Below are 27,141 nucleotides of genomic sequence, written 5' to 3'. Positions count from 1 at the left end.
TAATGGAATATTACTCAGCCATCAAAAAAATAAATCTTGCCATTTGCAATGACATGGATGGAGCTAGAATCTATTATGCTAAGTGAAATAAATCAATCATAAATACAAATATATGATTTCATTCATATACATAATTTAAGAAATAAAATAGATGAATGTATGGGAGGGGGGAAAGATAAGAAAAGGAAATAAACCACAAGAGACTCTTTTTTAATTTTTTTATGTTTATTTATTTTTGAGAGACAGAGAGAGCATAATCAGGGGAGGAGCAGAGAGAAGGAGACACAGAATCCAGCAGGCTCCAGGCCCTACACTGACGGCAGCTAGCCCAATGCAGGGCTCAAACTGATGAACTGTGAAATCATGACCTGAAGCAAAGTCAGACACTTTACTGACTGAGCCACCCAGGTGCCCCCACAAGAGACTCTTAATAATACAGAACAAACTGAAGGTTGGTGGAGGGAGGTGGGTGAGGGAGGGGTGGGCTGGATGAGTGATGGGTATTAAGAAGGTCACTTGTGATGAGCACTGGGTGTTGTATGTAAGTGATGAATCACTGAATTCTACTCCTGAAACTAACATTACACTGTATGCTAACTAAAATATAAAGAAGAAGGAGGAGAAGGAGGAGGGGGGGAGGAGTAGAAGAAGAAGAAAAGGAACTGAAATGGAGGGAGGGAGGGAGGGAGGGAGGGAAGAAGGAAAGGAGGAAGGAAGGAAAGGGAGGGAGAGAGGGAGGAATGGGGAGGGAGAGGGAGGGAGGGAGGGAGGGAGGAAGAAGAAAGAATGAGAAAAAGTTGAATGAATGATTAGAAAGGACAGCCACATGACTAGTAAGAGGAAGAGGCAGGAGTAAAAATCTAGGACTTTCTATCTCTGTAGTACCTACTCTAATACACAGATTAAAGCTGAAAAATTAACCTTGAGGCTAAGGAAGCAGACACACACATGTATTGCGACAACAGCAAAATGTGTTTCATTTCCTACATCTTGTTATGGATAGTGTTCACCATGATATACAATATTCTGTCTATAAAATTCCAAAGGAAATTTTCTATCTGGTTTCAATGCCAGGATGAGTCATTATCCTCATTTTTCAGATGAAAACTGAGGCTCTATTATGCAGGCTAAGTAATTTGTTAAAGGCAACTAACTTACTGGCAAGGCCAGCAATCTGTTAAAATCTTCTTTCTTCTGGGGCGCCTGGGTGGCTCAGTCAGTTGAGCCTCCAGCTTTGGCTCAGGTCATGATCTTGCAGTTCATGGGTTTGAGCACCACATCCGGCTCTGTGCTGACAGCTCAGAGCCTGGAGCCTGCTTCAGATTCTGTGTCTCCCTCTCTCTCTGCCCCTCCCCCACTCATTCTCTCTCTCTCTCTCTCTCTCTCTCTCTCTCTCTCTCTCTCTCAAATAAATAAACATTAAAAAAAATTTTTTTTAATCTTCTTTCTTCAACACTAACCCTTAAAAGACTGCTCTGAGCCTAAACTCTGAAAACACATACACTATTTTTCCAAAGTCCCTTAGCTAAATATGACAACAACCATTGCATACCCTGTGCTTTAAACATACATCAACTGACATTAAACTAATCCCACACAGGAAAAAAAATAATCGGATCCACATGCCTGCCAAGACACTGGAACCCACATACATACCACTGATCTACCCCCACTGAATCCCCTGGAAACTGCCACCTCCCTGTTCTAGAATATACCTCGGTCCACACCTGCATCCCCAAACATAACAATATTCACCCACATAAATATTTGTCCACCCCTGATAACCCCGAGTTGGGGAGACTCAAGCACACCCTTGAGATGTTGCAGTGAGGTTAAGTGGCTCTGGGATGAGCCCCACCTCAAAACAGAAAGCCTCAGGTCTCCCCTGTCCCCTTGAGTCAGCCATGCTAGGTGTGATTTCCAGTCTGCTTGCTCTGCCTAGAGCAATCACAGGACCAGCTCCCTTGAGGGGTCATCACACCACAACTCCTTCAGCCTAACAAGGGCCCCCGAGGCCAGCAGAGCAGAGCTCAGACTCAGGAGACGCACGCTGCCTGAGCTTCTGCCATCAAGACGGTCCTTGCCCCTTGAGTCAAGACGTCTCTGCCTTCTGAAATGGGGAGCTGGGAAAGCAGCAGCATGCTGGGGGCCAGACTTGAGGGATTGGAGGCCAGTGTGGGGAAACGTGCTATCCCTTCCAAGTAGCACATCAGCTCCCCCGCCTTTCCTGTTCCTCTCCTTGTTAATCAGCGCAGAGTGTCATGGGAGAAACATGAGGGGGCTGTGCTTGGCTGAGAAGCAGACTTGCAGCTGAGTAGCAGATGTGGTGCAGACCAGCTTCTGGAGAAAATGGGAAGGCAAGAACAGCATCTGGATCTGGAGGTGAGCTTCGGTAAGCTGGCCACCCTCTTGGCTCCTCCAACCTCTGGCACTTACTCTTTCCTCCCTGAGGATTTCAACTATTGTGTGGATTAAGCAGTCATAGGGTCCAACTAAAACCTCCACCCAGCTTGTGGTTTTCAGTCCATCCAGTTTGACCTCTAGACCATCTACCCTATGTGCTTTGCTAGAAGCAAAACACAGGAAGGAAGGAAGGAAGGAAGGAAGGAAGGAAGGAAGGAAGGAAGGAAGGAAGGAAGGAAGGAAGGAAAAAGAAAGAAAGAAAGAAAGAAAGAAAGAAAGAAAGAAAGAAAGAAAGAAAAGGAAAGGAAACTATTGTATTCCCAGTCTTACGCACTTACCCTGTGCTTTGAGAACTGTTCTTCCTGATTCTCAGATTCAAGACCTTCCTTTTTTCTGGTTATCAGAATAGGTGATCCTCTCACTTATGACCTGGAGCACCCAACATCATTAATTAAACCAAACTCCACTAATTTCTTAATTCCCCAGGCAGCATTTTCACAGATGGCTCACTTTTTAATATTGACCTGTGTTTAACAAACTGTCTTGCAGCCATGGTATCTCATTTGCTATTCATAAAACATTAGGATTCAGCTTGTAAGCAAGTGACAGAGGATAAATCAAGCCCCCATCTTTTGTCTTAACTCCAGGACACTGTCCAGCACCAACCACAACTCTCCATGCCAGACATGGCCCAGACATGCATGGCCAATTTTTTCCACCTGATGTTGGCCAATTAATCATAGATGTTCAATATTTCAAATCCACCATCTGTGTAACACAGCAAGATCGGTCACCTCTTTAGCCACTACAAGGATAGATTCTGAACATGGGAAAAGAAAGATTGTTAGTTAAGAGGGAAAGAAAGGGAGGTCATTTAGGAAATGACACAGTGAGGAAAACAGTGCCTGTGTGTGATTGTGACAGACAGTATATATACGAGACATGAGGAGGTGTAGCCTGAGGGTTAAGAGCATGAGCTTCAGAGTGATTCAGCTTGGAGTTCAAATCCTGATTGCTACTCACTTACTTATGACCTTGAGCAAACCACTTCACTCTAAGCCTCAGGCTTCTGATAACAACACATACATTGTGATCCCTCATCGTGGGAATTTGTGAGGTGCTTAGCACTAGCTCGACATGTAGTACATTTTCAGTAATATTGGTTATTGTTTTAACTTTAACTACTGGTTCACTCAGATCATTCAATGCCTAAACAAATCATCCTTCCATAAGATCTTACAAAATCATGAGGTTAGTCTGACAACTTGGCAGTGAGGCATATGATACTTCAAGCATGTGAGTTAATTGATTTTGAGGACAACCAGTCATAGCAGATAAGGGAAAGCAACAATGGGATTGATGATGATCAAGAGTTTCTGCTGAGTGTTCATAATATGCTTGTCTCTCTCCTGAGTGTAGATGCATTTCTCACTAAATCCTCATGAGCATGCATGTATTTGTGTCCAATATCATACATGGTGAATCTGAGGTGTAAAGATGTTTAGTTATTTATGATAAAGTTGTAAGCACATTTAAGACTTACTGTCTTAGCGAGTTTTGGGTATGTAGTGCAATGCTATTACCTATAATTACCCTGATGTACAGGACATCATTTAGTTGTTAATGTAAATACAACATTTAATTGTTAAATGAATTCATATATTAATATATAATAACATCTTTAATGCATGAAAATTCCAATGCATGGGATTATTCAAAAAGAATGAAAGACTATACTGTTTCCAAGGAAATTATTTTAGGGGTGCCTGGATACCTCGGTTGGAAGAACATGTGACTCTTGATCTCAGGCTTATGAGTTTGAGGCCCACGTGAGGTGTAGAGATTACTTAAATAAAACTTAAGAAAAAGAAATTATTTTTAAAATTTTGGTGATATATAAGTATGGTGACTATAGAGATTTTTATGGTAGCAAGGAATATATAAGTAACCAATATCTCAAAATTTTTAAAAATCCCTATGTGATATGTCCATTAAGAAGGTATGGGTAAATATAAGACTCTAAAAAATTGTTTGAAAACACTTTATTTATACAAGATCTCCCATTGCAGAGATGTTTGTAGTAGCAATAAGTGGAGACCACTTTTTTGGCCATCACAAAGTGATATTGTCCATAACTCGATATGACTGGAGAGAAAGCATAGATAGATAGATAGATAGATAGATAGGTAGATAGATATCTCAACAGTTAATATATGAAAATTAACATATTTCTCATAGATAGTTTTGCATACACATAGGAAAGGTGAATTATAAAGATTCAAAACAAATTGTTGAATACCCAACAATTCAATAATCCTGTACAAATGGATTCTCATCCTGTACAAATATGATTCAGAACATAGAGTTAAAGAAAGGAAAAACAATTTACAAAAAAGGGGAGACTTACACTGGTGATGATAGCATACCATGAACTAAGGAGGATGAACCCTTCATCCTATGTCCAGAGAAGGAAAAGCCCACTTTGTTGAAACAGGTTCAACATTCCCATTAGATTTTCCCTGTTGGTTATTTTGGCAAACCCTTATTTTTTTCCAAGTCAATGCAAATTTGAACTTTACAATGCCACCACTGGGCTTCCTTTGATAGGAAATGAGTGTCCTGTGACCTTGCGTACCAAAAATACCTCCACTCCATTCCCCATTCACCTTCATCCCTTATATACTGCTTTATGTTGTTTGTTGACCATCTGTCTCCCCAACTAAACACGAGCTACACAATGGCAAGAATTTGCCTGTTTTTATCACTACATCCCCAACAAGAGAACAGGCTTTGCACAGAATAAGAACTAATGAACTGCAATCAACAAGGTCCATCTCTGATGGTTTCTAAAGGCAAATTCTTCTTCTGTCCCTCCAGCCTTCAGTATAAGGCCCTGGTGATGCCCATGGATTTGGGAAGGGAGAAATACATGAAGGACCATGACACTTACAAGCTGTCTCTACAGAACAACTAATTGCAACAAAACAGAAAAAACAAGACTTGCAGGGTTCTGAGGATTTGGATTCTGGACTTGCAGTATGGTAAATAATAAGTCATCTTGTATATAAGTAGACCCAAATCAATGGAAAGAGTCAACCAAACCAGCAGTGTTTCTGAGTTCATCCTCCTGGGACTCTCCTCCCGGCCTGGGGACCAGAAACCACTCTTTATCCTCTTCCTCACCATGTACCTGGTCACCATAACAGGGAACCTGCTCATCATCCTCTCCATCCACTCTGACTCCCAGCTCCAAACCCCCATGTATTTCTTCCTGAGTTTCCTGTCCTTCACTGACATTTGCTTTACAACAACCATTGTCCCCAGGATGCTACTGAGCTTCCTGTCAGAGAAGACCATCTCCTATGCTGAGTGCCTGACACAGATGTATTTTATTTATGCTCTGGGCAACACTGACAGCTGCCTCCTGGCGGTCATGGCCCTTGACCGCTATGTGGCCATCTGTGACCCCTTCCACTATGTCACCATCATGAACCACCACCGCTGTGTCCTGCTGGTGGCCTTTTCCTGCTCACTTCCTCACCTCCACTCACTCCTACACACACTGCTACTGAATCGTCTCACCTTCTGTGACAACAATGTTATCCATCACTTCCTCTGTGACATCAACTCTCTGCTGAAATTGTCCTGCTCCTCCACATTTCTCAATGAAATTGTGATAATGTCCGAAGGCCCTGTTGTTTTGGTGACCCCCTTTGTGTGCATCACTTTCTCTTACATACGAATCCTCATCACAGTTCTCAAGATCCCCTCAGCTGCTGGGAAACGCAAAGCCTTCTCCACCTGTGGCTCTCACCTCACTGTGGTAACCCTCTTTTATGGAAGCATCTTCTATGTCTATTTACAGCCCCTGTCCACCTACACTGCCAGGGACCACATAGCAACACTTGTCTACACAGTTCTTACCTCCATGCTGAACCCTTTTATCTATAGCCTGAGAAACAAAGACCTGAAACAGGGCCTGAGGAAGCTGATGGGCAGGAGGAAATCCCAGGCAGCACCCTCTTGACAAACCCACAAGTGGAATCTGCTTCACTTGAATCTAATATCTGCTAGATCTTGGTGAACAACTGAACTGTTGGAGATGAGCTTTTTTAACCCATGTGAGACAAGGCTGTTGTGGATGCTCACATGCACTGATGACAGCCCACCAATTGTCCCCTTCTCTGCTAAAATCATGATACTCTTCCTCACCATTCCTCCATTTCCCCATGAAGACTCGTCACCTCATCCTCCAAATACTGCTTGAAACTAATTCTCTTCCCACAAATACTTCCTGAACAAATTGCTCTCCTTTTATTGAGACTTACCCTCCAAAACCCTTCACATGGCAGCCTATTGCTGGAAATGATTACTGAATTTGTAGCTTTTGAATGTCTTTGCAGACATTTCATGTGGAAAAGAATGGAGGCAGAGAAGGAAGGGAAGGAGGAGAATTACATTTTAGCAACTTTTCTCATTGTGAGGATTTTTATAATTCCCCATTTTTCTCGGTCAAAAAACGTTTCCTTCCTTAAAAATTTTTACCCTTACTCCTCTCTTAAATTTTTTTAAATCTTTATTTATTTTCAAGAGAGAGACAGAGTGTGAGCAGGGGAGGAGCAGAGAGAGAGGGAGACACAGAATCTGAAGCAGCCTCCAGGCACTGAGCTGTCAGCACAGAGCCTGAAGTGGGGCTTGAACTCATGAACCATGAGATCATGACGTGAGCCGAAGTCGGACACTCAACCGACTGAACACCCAGGTGCCCCACTTTTACTCCTCTCTTAAATTTATATCCTTATTAAATTGTTGTGCTTTTGTTCTGTTTAGTTTCCTGCTTTTTTTTTTTTTTTTTTTTTACCATACAATTTAACACATGGGAATGGCCAGAAAGAACAAGAACCAAGAGAAATTACTTGAAAGTTATCCATTCCACAGCAGGGAGATTGGGACATTTCTTATTCCCATTTATCTTCGAAGGTATATGTTTAAAAATACGTGATTGAATGCTTCATTCTAGAAATTCCCACTCTGAGGAGTCTAATCTATGGAAATATTGTCATAAATATATATTGGATATTGAGATTTTTTCAGTCATTCCCAGATTATAACAGATAAAAATTCATAACAACCTAAAATCCTACCAATAAAGAATAGAGAAATTAATTATGGTTAATCACATAGAATGTAAGAATATGCAGCAGGTTGAAAGAATAAAATGGATGTCTATTACTTCTTTGAAAAGCCATTAGGTAGGAAAATCAAGATGTTGCACAAGTAAAAAAGTATGAATTCATTTTTTTTAATTGTACAAATCTGTGTATGTGTATAGTCACTAGAGTAAGAATGAAAGGTCAGTGGGGAAGAGAGAGGGAGAGAATTTCCAATTAATACATGGTTGTAACATCTGAATTTCTTTAAATTAATGTATATAGCTCATATAAACCTATTCATATATTAGATTACCAAATAAATAAATAATAAAACACCGTAACAAATAGAGAACCCAAAATAAATCCTTATTTATATAATCAATTGATTTTGCCCAAGTGCAAATGCAATTTAATGGAGAAAGAAGCAGCCATTTGATAAATTATGCTGGAACAACTAGATATGCCATAAGAAATAATTAGTCTTGACCCCTTACTCACACCATACATAATAGGCTCATAGACCAATAGGCTCATAGACCTAAATGAGAGGGATAAAACTAAAATTTACCAAAGAAAACAGAATACAAACACACACACACACACACACACACACAGACACATATGTACATATATAAAAATGTATGTATGAATTTGTGACCTTCAGATGAGTGAATATTTCTTTTTTTTCTTTTTTTCTTTTATTTAAATCCAAGTTAGTTAACATATAGTGTAATAAATTTCAGGAGTAGAATTCAGTGATTCATCACATATATAACACCCAGTGCTCATCCCAGCAAGTGCCCCCTTTAATGCCCATCCACCATTTAGCCCATCAACCCCACCCAACACCCCCCCAGCAACTCTCAGTGTGTTCTCTGTATTTAAGAGTTTCTTATGTTTTACCTCCCCCTCTATTTTCATCTTATTTTTCCCTCCCTTTCCCTATGTTCATTTGTTTTGTTTCTTAAATTCCACATGAGTGAACTCATATATTTATTGTTCTTTGACTGACTTATTTCATTTAGCATAATGTATTCTAGTTCCATCCACATTGTTGCAAATGACAAGATTTCATTCTTTTTCATTGCTGAATAATATTCCATTATATATATATATATATATATATATATATATATATATATATACATATTCCATTATATATAGAATACATATTATAGTATATATGTATATATATATAATGGAATATATATATAAACATATATATATATATATATACATACATATATACATATATATACAAACATATATATATATATATATATATATATACTATAATATATATATAATATTCCATTTTACACACACACATATACACACACACACCACATCTTCTTTATCCATTTATCAGGCAATGGACATTTGGGCTCTTTCCATACTTTGGCTATTATTGGTAGTGCTGCTGTAAACATTGGGGTGCATGTACCCCCCTTCAAATCAGCATTTTTGTATCCTTTCAATAAATACCTAGTAGTGCAATTGCTGGGTTGTAGGTTAGCTCTATTTTTAATTTTTTGAGGAACTTCCATACTGTTTTCCAGAGTGGCTACACCAGTTCGCATTTCCACCAGCAGTGCAAAACGGTTCCCCTTTCTCCTCATCCTTGCCAACATCTGTTGTTCCTGAGTTGTTAATTTTAGCCACTCTGACTGGTGTGAGGTGCTATCTCATTGTGGTTTTGATTTGTATTTCCCTGATGATAGTGATGGTGACATCTTTTCATGTGTCTGTTAGCCATCTGGATGTCTTTGGAAAATTGTCTACTCGTGTTTTCTGCCCATTTCTTCACTGGATTATTTGTTTTTTGGGGTGTTGAGTTTGGTAAGTTCCTTATAGATTTTGAATATTAGCCCTTTATTCAATGTATCATATGCAGATATCTTCTCCCATTCCATTTGTTGCCTCTTAGTTTTATTGATTGTTTCCTTCTTTGTGCAAAAGCTTTTTATCTTGATGAGGTCCCAATAGTTCATTTTTGCTTTTATTTCCCTTGCCTCCGCAGATATGTCAAGTAAGAAGTTGCTGCAGCCTAAGTCAAAAAGGTTACTATCTGTTTTCTCCTGTAGGATTTTGATAGTTTTCCTTCTCACATTTAGATCTTCCCTCCATTTTGAATTTATTTTTGTGTATAAGATACCTAGGACTAAACCTAACCAAAGAGGTAAAAGATCTGTATGCTGAAAACTATAGAATGCTTATGAAAGAAATTGAGGAAGACACAAAGAAATGGAAAAACATTCCATGCTCTGGGGAGCCTCGGTGGTTCAGTTGGGTAAGCACCCAACTTCAGCTCAGGTCATGATTTCGTGGTCTGTGAGTTTGACCCCTGTGTCGGGCTCTATGTTGACAGCCCAGAGCCTGGAGCCTGCTTCAGATTCTGTGTCTCCCTCTCTCTCTGCCCCTCCCCTGCTCATGCTCTATCTCTCAAAAATAAAGATTAAAACATTTTTAAAAAAACATTCCATGCTTATGGATTGGGAGAAAAAATATTGTTAAAATGTTGATAATACCCAAAGCAATCTACACATTCAATGCAACCCTTATCAAAATAACACCAGCATTCTTCATAGAGCTAGAACAAACAATCCTAAAATTTGTATGGAACCAGAAAAGACCCTGAATAGCCAAAGTAATGTTGAAAAAGAAAACCAAAGCTGGAGGCATCGTAATCCCAGACTTTAAGCTGTATTACAAAGCTGTAATCATGAAGACAGTGTGGTATTGGCACAAAACCAGACACATAGATCAATGGAATAGAATAGAGAACCCAGAATTGGGACCACAAATATATGACCAACTAATCCTCGACAAAGCAGGAAAGAATATCCAATGGAAAAAGACAGTCTCTTCAGCAAATGGTGCTGGGAGAACTGGACAGCAACATTCAGAAGAATGAAACTGGACCACCTTCCTTCTGCTCTTCTACATGCTCACTCCTCTTCAGTGACCAGTCTCCTTTCTGTTCCTGGAACATAGCTGACATTGTCACATTTCAGAGCATTGCAGCTGCTGTACCTGCTCCCTGACATGCTTTTCCTGCAAATATCCCTGTAGCTCCGTTCTCTGATGCCTTCAATTCTTTGCTCAAATAGCACCTTCTTGGTGAGACCAATCCTCATCACACTATTTAAAATAGCAGCCTAGGCCCTGGATTCCTGATTTCTTCACAGTGTTGCATTTTGTGGCACTTAAAACCATGAAGTTTACTTACATATTATGTTTATTTTCATTATCATCCTCTACTAGAATATAAGCTCTACAAAAGGAAAATATTTCTGCCTGATTTGTTCTCCTCTAGAAATTTCCATAAGCCCAGGAAACACGTCCTAAATACCTGTCAAAAAAAAATCAATTATTTTTATATACATTTATAGTTTTCTTTTCTAGAAATCAGGTCATGCTGTTTGTGGAGCAAAAGATAACCCATTGTCATAACTGAATTAAGAAGGCATAAGTAAATAAGCTGTCCCCACAAAGAAACTTCCAGTTAAAAAAAAATACATCCTACATTGGTTTAGGGAATTTGGGAATGAGATTTAATGCACTGTGCCTCTCTGCTGACTTTTTGGCACAGGCAAAAACTAACTTAAGGATACTAAAGCCAAAATATTTGCAAATGTTTCACTTTTAGACACAATATGTCACTAGCAAATACATTACAAATGCAGTCTCAACTTCTTTACTTTAAACACTTAGAGCAATACTTACTTTTTATAACTATAGACATGATAGACAAAAGGACAAAAACACTAAATTGTTTATTGTTATCTCATTTACATAAATTTATACACACTATGAATTATCATTAAATTTCAGATTAGTCATTTTTTATACAAACAATAGCATTTATTTACCATTTTTAGTTTTAATTACAATATAGTTAACATATAATATTATCTTAGTTTCAGGTGTTCAGTATAGTGATTCAGTAATTCTATTCATTATTCAGTGTCATATTAACTATTTTTATGCCTTTTTGTTTATCAAAAACATATTGCACAAACCTTAACACTAACTCAGCTATAATGGCCCAGATATTAGTTTTGTTCTATAAACAAGTAGCATATCACATTTAAGAAGTCCTCTTTTAAAAACTTTTTATAGTTTATTAATTTTTTTTAATTAAAAAAAATTTTTTTAACGTCTATTTATGTTTGAGACAGAGCGAGACAGAGCATGAACAAGGAAAAGGCAGAGAGAGAGACACACACAGAATCAAGAGCAGGCTCCAGGCTCTGAGCCATCAGCCCAGAGACTGACGAGGGGCTCGAACTCACGGACCGCGAGATCGTGACCTGAGCTGAAGTCGGACGCTTAACCGACTGAGCCACCCAGGCGCCCCAATAGTTTATTATTTTTTTGAGAAAGAGAGTTCAGAGAGGGGTAGGGAGCAAGGGAGAGAGAGAGAGAATCCCAAGGAGGCTCCACACTGTCAGCAAAGAGCCCAATGTGGGACTCAAACTCTCGAACCATGAGATTGTAACCTGAGCTGGAATCAAGAGTCAGACACTTAACTGACTGAGCCACCTAGGCGCCCCTCACATTTGAGAATTCTTATCTCTTTAACTTGGCATCAGTAAGTTAAGGGGTAGGAAGGTATAACTTACACAAAATGCAGTATAATTTAGACCACAAATCTTAGTCTAAGATTGTTTCTCTTCAAGAAGAAACAGAACTTGTAACCTTCCTTCAGAAAAAGAAGTTCATGTGTTTTGATATCACAGCAATTCATTTATTTCTCTTCAGATAGATAAGGCCATACCTTAAAATGTTGACTTGACAAAAATGAGAGTTGCTGATAATGCCATATAGCAAGGCTTATGGGAGAATAATGAGGACAAGAAAAGATACCTAAGACGAAGGCAATAGGTTATGGAGATCATAACCTGAAAAATAGGCAGGGAATACAATCCAAGTAGGGATCAAAAAGGGGGGAGAGACCATTGAAATCAAGGAAAACAAGGAAACAAAGGCAGTCAATGTATCAGTTAGCTTTTGCTGCATAACAAACCATCCCCAAATTTAGTGGCTTAACAACAACCACTTGTTTATATGACAATTCCATGCACTTGCAATTTGAGCAGGGAATGTGCTAGCTGGATAGGGCTTCTCATCTGGGTTTGGTTCAACTGATCACAACAAGGGCTCACTCATGCTTCTGCTGTCACCTACCAGGTCACCAGGGAGCTGGTTGATTGTTAGCTGGAGCATCTTGGTTCTCCCTCACATGGCACCCATATTCACACACCCTAGCTTGGACTATTTCACATGGTGGTCTCAAGGTTCCAAGAGGAGAAGAAACAGAGTCTACATAGGCTTGGAAATCTCACACCACTTTCACTGATCTATTAGTCAAAGTCAGTCAGAAGTCCTGTCCCGATTCAGTGGGTAAGGAAACAAACCACATTTATAAGAGGGGCAGTGAAGTAATTTGGCCATTTTTGCTATCTACAACAGTCAGCTACACAATTTTTCAAGGAGGTGTCTCTAGAAACATCACTAGGACAATTAAGAATATGAGTGAGTAACTGTTACTTAGAAAAAATAATTTTCCTCCTATAAAGTATCCCCAGAGCCAGTTTCATGTCCCTGTTCCTCAGGCTATAGATAAAGGGGTTTAACATGGGTGTCACCACTGTATATATAACTGAAGCAATTATATCTTTGACTTTGGAATTGTTTGATGAAGGAATGAAGTAAATCATTGCAAGAGTCCCATAGTACAAAAACACCACAAGAAGGTGGGAGCCACAGGTGGACAAGCCTTTGCAGATCCTCTTGATGGAGGGAACCCCTAGGATGGTGGCCCCAATGCGAATATAAGAGCCCAAAATAGCACACAATGGCAGGAAGGCAAAGACTCCCCCCTCGGTGAAGATAACTAGCTCATTGAGGGAGGTGTCTGAGCAGATCAACTTCAAAAGGGCAGTGAGATCACAAAAGAAATGAGGGATGGTATTGTCAGCACAGAAGGACAGGCGGGACAGAAGGAGAGTATGCAATAGGGCATGGGCACAAGAGAAGAACCAGGATCCAGCCACCAGTAAGATACACAGCTCCTCCCTCATGACAGTGGTGTAGTGGAGTGGTTGACAGATGGCCACATACCTGTCATATGCCATCACTGCAAGAAGGAAATTGTCAAGACAGACAAAAAATATGAAAAAATACATCTGGGAAATGCATGCCACATAGGGGATGGATAAGTGCTGAGTCTGCATGTTCATCAGCATCTTTGGGACGGTGACAGATGAGAAAGAGATATCAGAGAAGGCCAAGTGGCTGAGGAAGAAGTACATGGGCGTGTGGAGGCGAGAGTCCAGCCTGATGAGCAGGATGATGAGCAGGTTCCCCAGCACCGTGGTCAGGTACATGCCCAGGAACAGGGTGAAGAACATGCCCTGCTGCTCTGGCCGTATGGGGAGCCCCAGGAGTAGGAACTCGGACATGCTGCTCTGGTTCTTAGGCCTCATGTTGTTCTTATCTCTGCTGGGGATGGAAGGAGTAGGAAGTGTCAGGGACTGAGATATGGTGGTTATCGTCACTATGTGTACATTACAGCCACATGCTGTTTCTCCTGGAAACTGTATCAAAATTCAGACACACCACACATTTTGCTGTCTGAATCTTCTATCTGCCCCATTGTGGTCACAGAGTACATCGGATTTCCAACAGCAAACAAGATTTCCTTCAAAGGAGGCCAGCATAAATTTCTTTACTTACTTGACCATGTTCCAGATACTTTCTTGGCACTGAGAACAAAACAGAAAATAAAATATGCGATCCTCTTCCTCCTTAGAGCTCACAATTATTGAGCACAATATAGAGTACTGATCAGGAGCTAGGGCCCTGTAGCTAAAAATCTTGAATTGGACTCCAACCTCAATAATTTACTCCCTGAATGACCCTGGGGACTTTCTCTTTGTCACCCTAATCAGAGATCCTACTCTTTAGCATTCTGCTGTTCCTGCCCTTCATTCATTTGGCAGAATATTCTAGTCCATGTTTGGAATTGTTTCAGGGCTTCAAAATTACCCCAGCCACCTGCTTGATTGCCTAATTATACTCATACATATGATGACCCTATATTATCTTATCCAAGCCAGTATGCTTTAAGAGTGAAAAGAGGGGCACCTGGCTGGCTCAGTTGGTTGAACATCCAACTCTTGATTTCGGCTCAGGTCAGGATCCCAGGGTCATGGGATCAAGCCCTACGTCGGGATCTGCACTGAGCATGCAGCCTGCTTAAGATTTCTCTCTCTCTCCCTCTGCCCAGGCACTCTCCCTTTCCCTCTAAAAATAATTTTTAGAAAAGATTGAGGAGAGACGTTATATAATAATTATACCAGAACAATAGGTCTACACCAAGATTTTCCTAGGCAAGCCAGAATGTATGGTCACCTACTTACACCACACTTTACAATTTTCAAAGGTTTTGCACATGCACTTAATTACATTAATTAGTAAACATTTATTGAGTGCCTGTAAAGCAGAAATTCCAGCAGTTAATTCTTTCATCTTACTATACTGGAAACAGGTGTGAAGTCACATACTCCATGGCATGTAGTGGCTGATAGACTCTGATACAAAGCATAGAGATTCTGATAGTCTTTACACTAAAGGCCAGGCTCCCTTGCTGGGAATTAAATCAGACTTAGAGGCCACATACAGAAGCCCTACGATGGAACCCAGTGAGACAGCATCATTCTAACGATAGGGATCTGATAGAAGAGTCTCTTCAAAGAACACAGATGAGCTCAGCCATTTCTGAGCTCATCTCAGTCAGTGGGACCAGATGGAGGGCAGTGACTTAAACCTTCTGCTGATCCGTGGCTGCCCAGTGACATTCACTGGATAAAACTTCTCTTTGGAATTCAAGCATTTTGGGGGTGAAATCCAAAAGTTTTGTGTCAAGTAGAATCTTCACCTTCAACGATTGGACCAGGAAGAATAGAACCCTGATGCAAGCCAACCCTGTGTGAAAGAAACGGCTGGATACATGCCTCACGAAGGGGAAGGGAAGCTGTCTGCTGGAGTTTGAAAGAGACTGTTTGGGTGTTTCCCCTGCCTTTGCACAAAATACTCTGAACAGTCAAGAAGTGACTAGCAAGTTTAAAATCTCATGCCTTTAGGGAATAATCATGATGCTAGCACCCATTTAGTGCATGCTTATCACATGCCACATACTGGGTGGAATATTCCTATCACTTTACAGTTCAGCCTTCTTAGCCTCACAGAGGTTGAGCCCACAGTCCAAAATGAAGTGTCAAAATAAGAATTTGAAATAAAATGTGTGTGACACCAGAGCCTAAGCACTTAACCACTACCATGTTCTCAAGAGTAGAAATATGGTTGGGGCACCTGGAGGCTCAGTCGGTTGGGCAGCCAACTTTGGCTCAGGCCATGGTCTCACATCTTGTGTCATGATCTCGCGGTTTGTGGGTCCGAACCCTGAGTTGGGCTCTGTGCTGACAGCTCAGAGCCTGGAGCCTGCTTCAGATTCTGTGTCTCCCTCTCTGCCCCTCCACCACTCATGCTCTCTCTCTCTCTCTCTCTCTCTCAAAAAAAAGAGGTAAACATTGAAACAAAATTTTTCAAAGAGTAGAAATATGGCGTTTTGGAAGGCCAATGAAGAAAAGTGCCCTCAGTGCACTGTGGGGTCTTCAAATCACATGGACAAATGGCTTACAACCTGGCTTGAGAATGACTCTTCTTGGAGCTGGATATCTGTGTCTGAAATAAAAGGAGATAAGACATAAGAGGAGAATGTAGCTATCAGACTGTTTATCCAACACATACACATACACACACACATCATACACAAACACACCCATGCACATACACACACCCATGGACATACACACAAAACTATGCACACACACACATGTTGCCTTATCATGGTTTTAGTTCTCTCCCTTCTATACCCATTCTTGGTTAAAATAGAGTGTGAGTGTTTTATATGTAAAACACACATGTAGTCACACACACATGCACACCATCACAGACCTCAGATCTATATGCATTCTCTTCATGACATAAACTCATTCTAGGTAAAACACAATCAGGGTTTGTGTTACTTTTACATGAATTTACACACAACGGATAAATAAAACACTGTGGCACACAACACAATACATAAACATCACAGTCATCCAAACAAAGCACAACCCACACAAAAAAGCACATACTATCTACAGATAGGTACATGTGCAGCAATGCAAATACACCACACACAAACATAAGCGTAAACAGCACACGAATACACACACACACACACACACACACACACACACGACCAAGAAGAGTTTTCCTTCCATAATCTATTGAAATCCTGTCTACATGAACAGAGTTGGTACATGAGTCAGTTAACCACTAAGTGCACTGGGTTATACAAACAACACAAAAAAATACACATCCAGTGCCAGGTGGTAATTCTCCATCTTCCTCTAACCTGCAACATTCCTTGGTGAGCTCAGACACTTCTGGTCGAGGTTGTTCCTTGGGCCTTCACTTTTTGTTCAGGACACCTGGTATCCAAGGAACGATTTCTCACGACCTAGGGACCTTGTGAAGGTGTCATCCCTGTTTTCCAGCAGCAGAAAAATGGGCAAGAAGATCCTCATTCACCAACAAGATTAATACCCCGGGGGAACAGCCCAAGCTTCTGATGAGAGCAGAAGCCTATATAGGCTAATTGCCCAGTTTCTGGCCTTTCCCTTGGGAGGTAACCTGTGAAGGAACTAGAGGAGCTGAGTCACAAGTCCCAGGAGAAGGTGTCCTTGATGTTGATGTCATGAAGAGCAGAAGTGACCATGGCCACCTTGGCTTCTGAATAGCTATGGGGGCAGCCTTTCCATACCTTACAGAATGGCCAAAACAGGATAAGACCTGGCTCTTGCAGACTCCCAAATTTAAGACCTGGCTTCCATCAGAGCAAGCATTCCACTGCCACCCGAGAGCTTGCAGGTCTCCTCACTCCCCTGAGATACTCTGCAGGGCAGGAGCTGAGGCTTGATCAGGAAAGAGTCAAATGGTGAGATTGATCCCAGCGCATTAGACACAGACTGACCTGAGATCAGTACAAGCTCTGCCACTGGGTCATCTAAGCAAGGGACTTACGTTCTGCTCCCTCAGACCTATGGCAGGTGGTAACAGTTCCTTGACTGCAAGGTTATTGTCGGCATTAAATGAGATACTGGTGCTAAAGCACTAAACCCAGCCAGTTTCCTAAACACAAGCTGGCCTAAGGGACAAACATCCTAATGAATTTGCCAAATGAAGCATTCACTTTAATAACTGTTCAAGTTTGTAACATACCAACCCAAGTCTTCATTTAATTTTAAATTATGCTAGTAGCAGACTGTGGATGGGAAACAGGAACACAAGACTTTATTTTCCATTTTATGCTTTTGATAATGGGTCTCCTTTCTTCTGAAAGTCAGAATAATGGTAATATATGCCATCACAGAAATGTATATATGACAGAGAGAGGAAGAGAGATAGAGATTTTAAGAACTGGCCTATGCCATTGTGGGAGCTGACAAGTCCAAAATCCACAGGGCAGACAGATCTGCAGGCTGGAAATTCAGGCTGCCTTGAGGCAGAGTCTCTTCTCCAAAAAATCTCATTTTTTTATTGGACTCTTAAGGCCTTCAGCTGATTAAATAAGAGTAATCTCCTTTACTTAACATTATTCTACTTTACTTACATATATTTACTTTATAAAATATTTTATTCATTTACTTAAATTATATTCCTTTACTTAAAGTCAACTGATTGTAGATGTTAATCACAACAACAAAATACCCCATGGCAACACCTGAATTACTATCTGGTTAAGTAACTGGGTACCATAGCCCAGCCAACTTCACAAAGAAAATTAACCATCACAAGTGGTGAGGTCAGAGTGCCAGTCAAGGAATCCTCACCTGGGAAAAATATGGAGATAGGGTTGCTGTGAGAAAATAGATCAGCAACCAGTAAGGGGTACTGTTCCATCTCTATGAACAAAGAAAATCAAGGATGAATGAGGAGACTGAGTGTACTCAATAAAACATTCTAGTCCTTTGCTCGATTTTAGACAGATGGAGAGACCACGTCCCAAGAAGGAAAAGCCATGCAACACCACAGAGAGTGCACTCATGATGATTCTCCCTGTCCTTCCCCAGAGGTACCTATGGCCATTCACTTGGGCAAATTTATATGGGGGAAAATTCATCATGGTGTCATTGTTAGAGAGGATGCAAATGGGGACAAGGTATTAAATGGAGTGCTGGCCAAATCGGTTATACAGTGGGTCCACTTAATCTGCAGACTCACTGTGTGACTTCAGTCGTCTCCTTAAATATAATTACAAAGAATGCTTGGCAGTTGGCACATCCCTAACATTGAATCCCTGACCTTTGGGGATCCTCTGAAATTGCCCATCACCAAGTCAGGGCAATAAATCAAAAATAATAATCCGAGGGGAATGGCAGAGAAAGCATGCCAGAGAGGATAGCCATCATTTCTCTCCTTCATTCACCAGTTGAGTCCCTACAAAAGACAGACCCTGGAAGGTGATAGTGGACTATTGCAAACTCAACCGAGGAGTAGCCTCAATCTCAGCCATCTTCCCAGATGTGGTATATTTGCTACTGAGGACTAGTATGTGGTCTTAGCTACATGGTTTGCAGCCACTGATCTGGTGGATGCATTCTTTTCCACCTCTAATACACAAAAGGATCAGAAACAGCTTGCGTGTGCTTTGAATGGAAATGGCATATGGTTTTCCCCAGGGTTCTGCTAACTCTCTTGAATTCTGTCATAATATCGTTGTAAAACATGCAGACAATCTAGATATCCCACAGAACATCACACTGGTCCACTGTATCAATGACACCATGGTAAATGGATCAGATAACCAAAAAGTTACTAGCAAGTTGGAGCCTTAGAAAGACATGTACAGTCTTGAGGGTGAAAGATAATCACTGCAAAAATGCAGGGGACCCATTATACCAGTATCATTTATAGAAACCCAGTGATCTAGGAGAGGGATCAGAAAGCTATGGCTGCACAGAATATCCCCTATAACCAGCTGACAGGAAGAAAACTCCTGAGCATGGTTCATAAATAGATCAGCTCACTGTGTAATTGCAGGTCAAAAATGAATGATGATCCACTATAATTCATCAAGGTGTGCCTCGTAAGGTAGCCCTCAGCTTTAAGCTCTTTTTGGGGATAGCCTTGACTGAAAGAAACTGCTTCACATAAACATTCTTCCATCCTAGGGCAGCGTACACCCAGTGATCAACATGAGGATATAAAAAGCCATCCCCCTCAATTTTCTAGCTCCAGAGCTCCCAGTAGGGTCAGCTGAGACCTTCATGAGGACTGTATCACAACCCAACTTCTCCCTCTGCCCAACTCTGCTTTCTTCCTCTCCCATCCACAGATGTGGATCCCTACAGCCCTCTCTAATAAATGCCCCACAGGCTAATCTCCATCTGAAAGTCAGGTTCCTGCAGAACCCAAACTGTAACACTCCCTACTCAACCAAACACACACACACACACACACACACACACACACACACACACTCGTCCTCCCCGTTGATTACTCTATACTTGAGGACACTAAAGCATGCCCTGGAGATGTTATGGTATGTTTCAAAGGCTTGGAAATAACCTCTATCTTCAGAAGGTGGCCTCAGGAGTTTGTTGTTCCCCTAAGGGCAGCTCTGCTCAATTCGGTTGCCATTGTGATTTCTGTATTGAGAGAGAGGTCACAGTGCAAACTCTCTTGAGGGGTCCGGTTGGAATGAACACACTGTAGCTTCCTCAGCCCAGCAAGGACCCAAAGGAGTCCAGGAGAGCAGAGGCAAACTCATGAGAAGCCAACAGAGTTTCCCCGACCAGGAGAGTTCCTGCTACAGTGAATCTGGGCATCTCTGCCTTCTGCAGAACAGAGAACAACTGAAGGATGCTGACAGACAGAGGGTGAGGAATAGGGATGTGAGGCAATATCAGAAAACTTTTTCCCTCTGGAATCTAGAGCAATCTGCCTATCTGCTTTTTCCTCCTTCCTCCCAACCCCTCTTGCTATCTCTGGCTAGAAGGTCAAAGATCAGCTTTGATGGATAGATAAACTTAACCAATTTGGAAAAGGGGTTCAGGAGGGAGAAAAGATTTTTTAAAACTGGAAAGGTGAAAAGGGAAAGGGTGAAAAGATATCTGGATATGGACAGTGAACACCAGCATGCTGGCTGCCCACCTGACCATCCACCTCACCTGGGTACTTATTTGAGCCTCCTTTTAGCTCCTTTAGCTCCCAAAATCACATGGACACAGTATATGAGAGTTCAGCCTAATATTTAAGTCTGGCTTTGTATTTTATGATCACCCTATTTGATCCCTATGCCAGTATGTTATTATACCATGATTTGGGAGGAGGGTATTTATTTATTTATTTATTTTGAGAGGGAGAGGGAGAGAAGGAGAGAGAGAGAGAGAGAGAGAGAGAGAGAGAGAGAGAGAGAGAATGAGCAGAGGTGAGGCAGAAAGAGAAAAGAGAAAGAATCCCAAACAGGCTCCATGCTCAGCACAGAGCTCAAAGTGGGGCTCGATCCCAAGACAGTGAGAGTATGACTGAGCTATGATCAAGAGCTGGACACTCAACCATCTGAGCCACCCAGGTACCCTATACCATGGTTTTTAAGGAATCAGATTCCCAATAAGTAGATATGGGGAGTTTAGTGGAAAAGCTACATACGTACACAAAAGTCCCCCTCCCTAACACATCCCACGCTTTGAGAATGATTCCCTCAGATTCTCACTTCCAAAGCTTCTTTCTAGTTTGCCACGTACTCGGCCCAGATGAGACACAGTGGTACCCAACCTTACTTGATCCCTTTAAATCTTCATCTCACTCTCTCCAGGTATCCCCTTCATAAATAACTTATTTTTGCTGATGTATATTTTACAAACTGCACTTATATGTTCTATTTGCTCTTTAGAATATCTAAAATCACTCAATGCACAAGTAATAGAGGTCAAGTACACCCCCCACCTGTGCTTCCAAGTCCATTGCACTTTCTACCACACCCTTGACTTAATATACACACAGTGCCCCAGCCATCCAAGACCAAATTCCCCATTTTTGTTGCCAATCACACATATGAGAATTTTCAAATTCTGCAATCTGTTTAACACAGAAAAAAACGATATCCCACCATAACAGCAAAGGTCTGTTTTTAACATGGGGTGAGAAACTTTTAAGGAAACAAAATGTGTGGGATGTGTATGTGCTAAAATAGAAAATGATGAAATTGGAAAAAAAAATTGATCCTGTGCATGATTGTTTCAGACATATTTTATAGCTTTATAAAAATATGAGAAGATGAAAAGTGGTTAATACTTAAATCTTGAGATTCAGAGTTAATCCTGAATTTGAAACCTATTTTTGGACATTTACTTGATGTATGAGTTTAGCAAATTATTTGATCTCTGAATCTGCTTCCTCATTAGAAAAAGGAAATAGGAATAATAATACCCTATGCCAGGGCACCTGGGTGGCTCAGTTGGTTGAGTGTCCAACTCTTAATTTTGGCTCAGGTCATGATCCCTGCATCGTGGGATCGAGCCCTGCATCAGGCTCTGCGTTAAACATGGAGCCTGCTTGAGATTCTCTCCCCCTCTCCTTCTGCCTCTCCCCTACTTGCATGCTCTTTCTCACTCAGTCAAATAAAAAAAATATAGCTTATGCCTCACACGTTTGCAGTGAGGATTAAACAAAATTCTACCTGTATGAGATAAATATTTAATTACTGATTCACTCTCAGATTATTCAAAATATGGACAAATACACCATCTAAGAAAGCTTTGTAAATTCATATTAAGGTTAATCTGGCCATAAAAGCATTAACGTGTGGGGACTCGTGTTGTTTTAGTATTCAGATTCATTACTTCTGAGAAAATGTACAAATGCCTAGTTAGAGAAAAAGTCATTGGCACCAACAGTGATGGGGAAAAGACAATGGTATCAAATATTTACTCTGTCCCTGGAATCATTCTAAATGCTTTAAGCACATGTTTTAAATGAAAACATCATAAAAATATTATGGGGAAAAATATTAGTATAGCTATTTACAGGTAAGAAAACTGAAATGTAAAGATACTTAATTATTTGCCTGATACTAACCAGCTGCAAAGTGGGCATTTAATTGTTGTATGAACAAATGAATAAACAAATGGTGGTTCTTTGAACTGCTATTTAAAAAATGCCTATCCAATGTGTCCATTCTCAATGTCTTGATGAATAATTCAAAACACTTTGTAAGTAGGGGCACCTGTGTGGCTCAGTCGGTGAAGTGTCCAACTTCACCTCAGGTCATGATCTCACGGTCCATGAGTTCAAGCCCCACATCGGGCTCTGTGCTGACAGTTCAGAACCTGAGCCTCCTTCAGGTTCTGTGCCTCCTTCTCTCTCTACCCCTCCCCTGCTCTCAATCTGTCTCTCTCTCTCTGTCTCTGTAAAAAATAAATAAACATTAAAAATGTTTTAAATAAATGAATAAATAAATAAAACACTTTGTAGGCATGAGGATATCTGAGTTTATGTTGTTCATGGTAACAAAGATTTAGAGGACATTGAGGGAAACATAGTAAGTGTGCTGCATGTGTACAATGGAAAGAGTCAGAAGTAAAGGGCCAGAACGTTGGTAGATCTCCAAAATTATACATAGATAGAAAAAGAAAGAATGAGATATATGCCACAGTATTATTGAAGTAATTGTTGAAGTAAGTGGAAGGAAAAATACCTAGACAAAGCAATAATAGATATTTTATAAGGCTATCGATATAACTAAATAAATGGATGCTGGCATAGAAGGACATATGCTTGCTTAATGGTTGGATGTCCAGGATATGGGAACATGATCAGATTTAGGAAACTAGAAGAAAAATAGGTAAAAAGTAAATTTAAAAATAAGGGTTTGTATGGACTGATAGTGATAGGTTGACATTCACTAAGGAACATGAGCTTCTAAATAAGTACCGCTAAAGATAAATGAAGCACAACAACAAAACTTTGCTGGCCTAGGTTCATTATTCCTCTGATTTCCCTGTTGAATATTTCATCAACCCCCTTTTTTTGGCAAGTAGTTTCAAAGGTAAAGCTCAGAATGACATAACTGAGCATTTGTTTTGATACAGAGAAAAATAAAACCATCTAATCTAAAATAATCCCACTCTACTTTTGTCAGTCTCTATCCCCTTATGTGGTTTATATTTCTTCATAGAATGTAGAACTATCTGATGATATTGACAGATGATAGATGATGATGATGATGATGATGATAGATAGATAGATAGATAGATAGATAGATAGATAGATTCTTTACTAAAATGGAAGATCTAAAAGCCAGGCTGTCTCTGCCTTTTTCACAGTGGTGTCCCGACTCCCAGAAGAGCACTTTACACAAAGTAGGTGCTCAATAGGCAAATATGTTTAAGATTTAATATTAAGCTGAATCAGGAAAGTTAAACTCTGTTCCCGAAAGAAAATTCTTGTTCCCAAAGTCCATGCTATCAATACCAGAAGTCTGTGAAATCTGAAAGCTGAGAGGGGAGGGCAGCATCAGGCACCACAAAGTTGACAAGTTGCCAACATGGTAGCTAATCATGACCTTATGGGTGAAAAGTAAGCGTAGGAAGAAACATACTTACTGGCTTGTTATGAAAGCAATTTGTGTGAAATGGTAAGATGTTCTTTGTTTTAGCTGGCTTCATGATCATGGAAAGAGTCAACCAAACCAGCAGTGTTTCTGAGTTCATCCTCCTGGGACTCTCCTCCCAGCCTGGGGACCAGAAGCCACTCTTTATCCTCTTCCTCACCATGTACCTGGTCACCATAACAGGGAACCTGCTCATCATCCTCGCCATCCACTCTGACCCCCAGCTCCAGACCCCCATGTATTTCTTCCTGAGTTTCCTGTCCTTCACTGACATTTGCTTTACAACAACCATTGTCCCCAGGATGCTAGTGAACTTCCTGTCAGAAAAGACCATCTCCTATGCTGAGTGCCTGACACAGATGTATTTTATTTATGCTCTGGGCAACACTGACAGCTTCCTCCTGGCGGTCATGGCCTTTGACCGCTATGTGGCCATCTGTGACCCCTTCCACTATGTCACCACCATGAACCACCACCGCTGTGTCCTGCTGGTGGCCTTTTCCTGCACATTTCCTCACCTCCACTCACTCCTACACACACTGCTACTGAATCGTCTCACCTTCTGTGACAACAATGTTATCCATCACTTCCTCTGTGACATCAACCCTCTGCTGAAATTGTCCTGCTCCTCCACATTTCTCAATGAAATCGTGATAATGTCAGAAGGTTCTGTTGTTTTGGTGACCCCCTTTGTGTGCATCACCTTCTCTTATATACGAATCCTCATCACAGTTCTCAAGATCCCCTCAGCTGCTGGGAAACGCAAAGCCTTCTCCACCTGTGGCTCTCACCTCACTGTGGTAACCCTCTTTTATGGAAGCATCTTCTATGTCTATTTACAGCCCCTGTCCAACTACACTGTGAGAGATCGTGTGGCAACAATTGTCTACACACTTCTTACCTCCATGCTGAACCCTTTTATCTATAGCCTGAGAAACAAAGACCTGAAACAGGGCCTGAGGAAACTGATGGGCAGGAGGAAGTCCTAGCCAGAACCTCTGGGAGCATGTTCATGAATGTCTCTTCTCCTTTGGACCCTGTTTCTGCTGGTCAGCAGGGATAATTCATATGTGTCATGGATGTTGGATTGTATCCATTTCTTTGCATATGCAACCATCTTCCACTGAGATCATTATGATTCAATAATTGGCTCAAGGTCTACCAAAATCTTGGCTTCCAGTTTTCACATTTCTACCTCTCTCTACTTCCTCTTCTCCAGGAAACAATATCTTTTTTCATTCCCTTTAAGTACAGTTGAAACCTGTTTCCACATAAATTCCTGGAACTAATTCATATCGGTTCAAGGACTTTGATTCCCTTAGTATCCTTCTTACTTTAATGAACTTCTGTAATCAGTTTTGCTAGCTTTTTGAAAATAATTACAGAAATTTAGGGAGAGAAAGAGAGAGAGATACAGAGATAGATTGAAAATTTCATCAATTGGAAACTTTCACCAAAGCAAAGAAGGTGTCTGGCCCATCAGTTTATGCAGGGATTTTGCTCTTCCTTCTTCTCTATCATTGACAGCAGGATATTCCAGAATATTCTGGGCACTGTAGGAACACAGGCCCATCTCTTAGCCCTGATTAGCTAAATGACTTAGTAGTTCAGCACACAACTGAACCAATGATCAGGCCAGCATGCAGCGGGGAGTTGCCTCTGGGTCTTTACCCTGGTCATCTGTTGTCTGTCCCTCATAGGCACTCACTCCCCTTGAGCCCTCTCTTGGCTTCAACTCCTCTTACAGACCCCTCTATTTCTACCATCACTACCCCTCTGAAATCTGCCTGGTTCTCAAGGAAAGATTTGTTGTATGTACTTAGAATTATCTTCCATATTTTTTGAAGAGAGAGTTAAAACCCGTATATGAACGTTGAAGGCAGATATAACTAGGAGATTCCAGAACCAAACATAGAGGCTCTGGGATGTAGAGTCATCCAGTGCTACAGGCAATGACTTGATTCTGTTTACTTTTCTTTTCATTCTTTATTCTCTATTATTCTTTCAGGGATTGTAGACTCTGCAGTATTTTGTATCTTAATATTTTTGCCACTTACTGTTCTATATCATTTCCAAAGATATTACTCAGCAGGTCTCACATGGGGGCCTGTGAACCTGGATTTTAATAAGCACCCCATAGAGAAAACTAACTTGGCCTTATGTGAGCAGCTGAATGTTTGAAAATTTCTGATCTTTCATTGTCTCGATGTTTGTATTTCTAAGACTCATGTCCGATAGTAATAGTATATCAAGTTATCAAGCTACATGTACACAGACACTCATTGATTACAGCATTGTTTGTAATAGTGAAAAATTAGAAACAACCTAAATGCCCATCAATAGGAGAATAGACAAATAATGGTTCAATTTTCCCACAGAAAGAAATAATATATAGTAATTATAAATAATAAGGTGTATCTCTACCACTGCCCTGAATAGCCATTATGAGTGAAGTTGCAAAATAAAATGCTTAAGAATAAACCCAATTGGGGGTCCTGGGTGACTCGGTTGGCTAAGCATCTAACTTTGGTTCAGGTCACGATCACACAGTGTGTGAGTTTGAGCCCCGCGTCGAGCTTTGTGCTGACAGCTCAGAGCCTGGAGCCTGTTTCGAATTCTGTGTTTCCCTCTCTCTTTCTGCCCCTCCCCAGCTTGTGCTATCTCTCTCTCTCTCTCAAAAATAAATAAGTTAACATTTAAAAACAAGAATAAACCCATTTAAAAAAAGAATAAGCCTAATAATAAATAAAATGCTGAATCATAAATCTGTGTTTTAAATGTGTATGTGTGTATGATGAATAAGTGAGATTGTATATTCAGTAAGAAAATCTCCCACTGAAAATTGTTAATTCCTGC

The 27,141-nt window shown here is 40.7% G+C and overlaps 3 protein-coding genes and 1 long non-coding RNA gene across 5 annotated transcripts in view; 2 read left to right on the top strand and 2 right to left on the bottom strand.

Annotated features, from left to right (window-relative positions):
• The window catches only part of LOC123381602 (olfactory receptor 1J4-like), a 35,269-nt gene extending 20,464 nt beyond the window's left edge, over nucleotides 1–14,805 (bottom strand). Inside the window, exon 1 of the mRNA XM_045043135.1 lies at nucleotides 13,551–14,805. Coding sequence (XP_044899070.1) covers nucleotides 13,551–14,047 — 497 coding nt within the window. The 5' untranslated portion in view covers nucleotides 14,048–14,805. The remainder of the gene's footprint in view (nucleotides 1–13,550) is intronic.
• LOC123381601 (olfactory receptor 1L8-like) lies at nucleotides 1,420–7,029 on the top strand. Of its 2 annotated transcripts, none has more exons than XM_045043133.1 (2): nucleotides 1,420–2,382; nucleotides 5,281–7,029. In XM_045043133.1, the coding sequence occupies exon 2, from the start codon at nucleotides 5,486–5,488 to the stop codon at nucleotides 6,428–6,430; it is 945 nt and encodes a 314-aa protein (XP_044899068.1). In that variant the 5' UTR covers nucleotides 1,420–2,382; nucleotides 5,281–5,485; the 3' UTR covers nucleotides 6,431–7,029. The 2 variants fall into 2 exon arrangements, with proteins under 2 accessions (XP_044899068.1, XP_044899067.1); XM_045043132.1 differs by having other exon boundaries at nucleotides 1,420–2,392.
• A 1,359-nt stretch (nucleotides 14,806–16,164) lies between the features above and the next one.
• LOC123381663 lies at nucleotides 16,165–17,693 on the bottom strand. The gene is made up of 2 exons (XR_006588951.1): nucleotides 17,026–17,693; nucleotides 16,165–16,307 (listed from the first exon to the last, which is right to left on the bottom strand). It is a non-coding gene; the product is annotated as an uncharacterized LOC123381663 (long non-coding RNA).
• Nucleotides 17,694–23,141: 5,448 nt separating this feature from the next.
• Nucleotides 23,142–26,843, top strand: LOC123381662 (olfactory receptor 1L8-like). Its single transcript, XM_045043272.1, has one exon. It carries the CDS (start codon nucleotides 24,315–24,317, stop codon nucleotides 25,272–25,274), a length of 960 nt encoding a protein of 319 aa, XP_044899207.1. The 5' UTR covers nucleotides 23,142–24,314; the 3' UTR covers nucleotides 25,275–26,843.
• The last annotated feature ends 298 nt before the right edge of the window (nucleotides 26,844–27,141 follow it).

The sequence above is a fragment of the Felis catus genome, chromosome D4 (assembly GCF_018350175.1).
Source record: "Felis catus isolate Fca126 chromosome D4, F.catus_Fca126_mat1.0, whole genome shotgun sequence".
In the NCBI taxonomy this organism is placed as follows: Eukaryota; Metazoa; Chordata; class Mammalia; order Carnivora; family Felidae; genus Felis; species Felis catus.
Note: the sequence above shows the minus strand (reverse complement) of the source record. Positions and strands in the feature narration are given on the sequence as shown.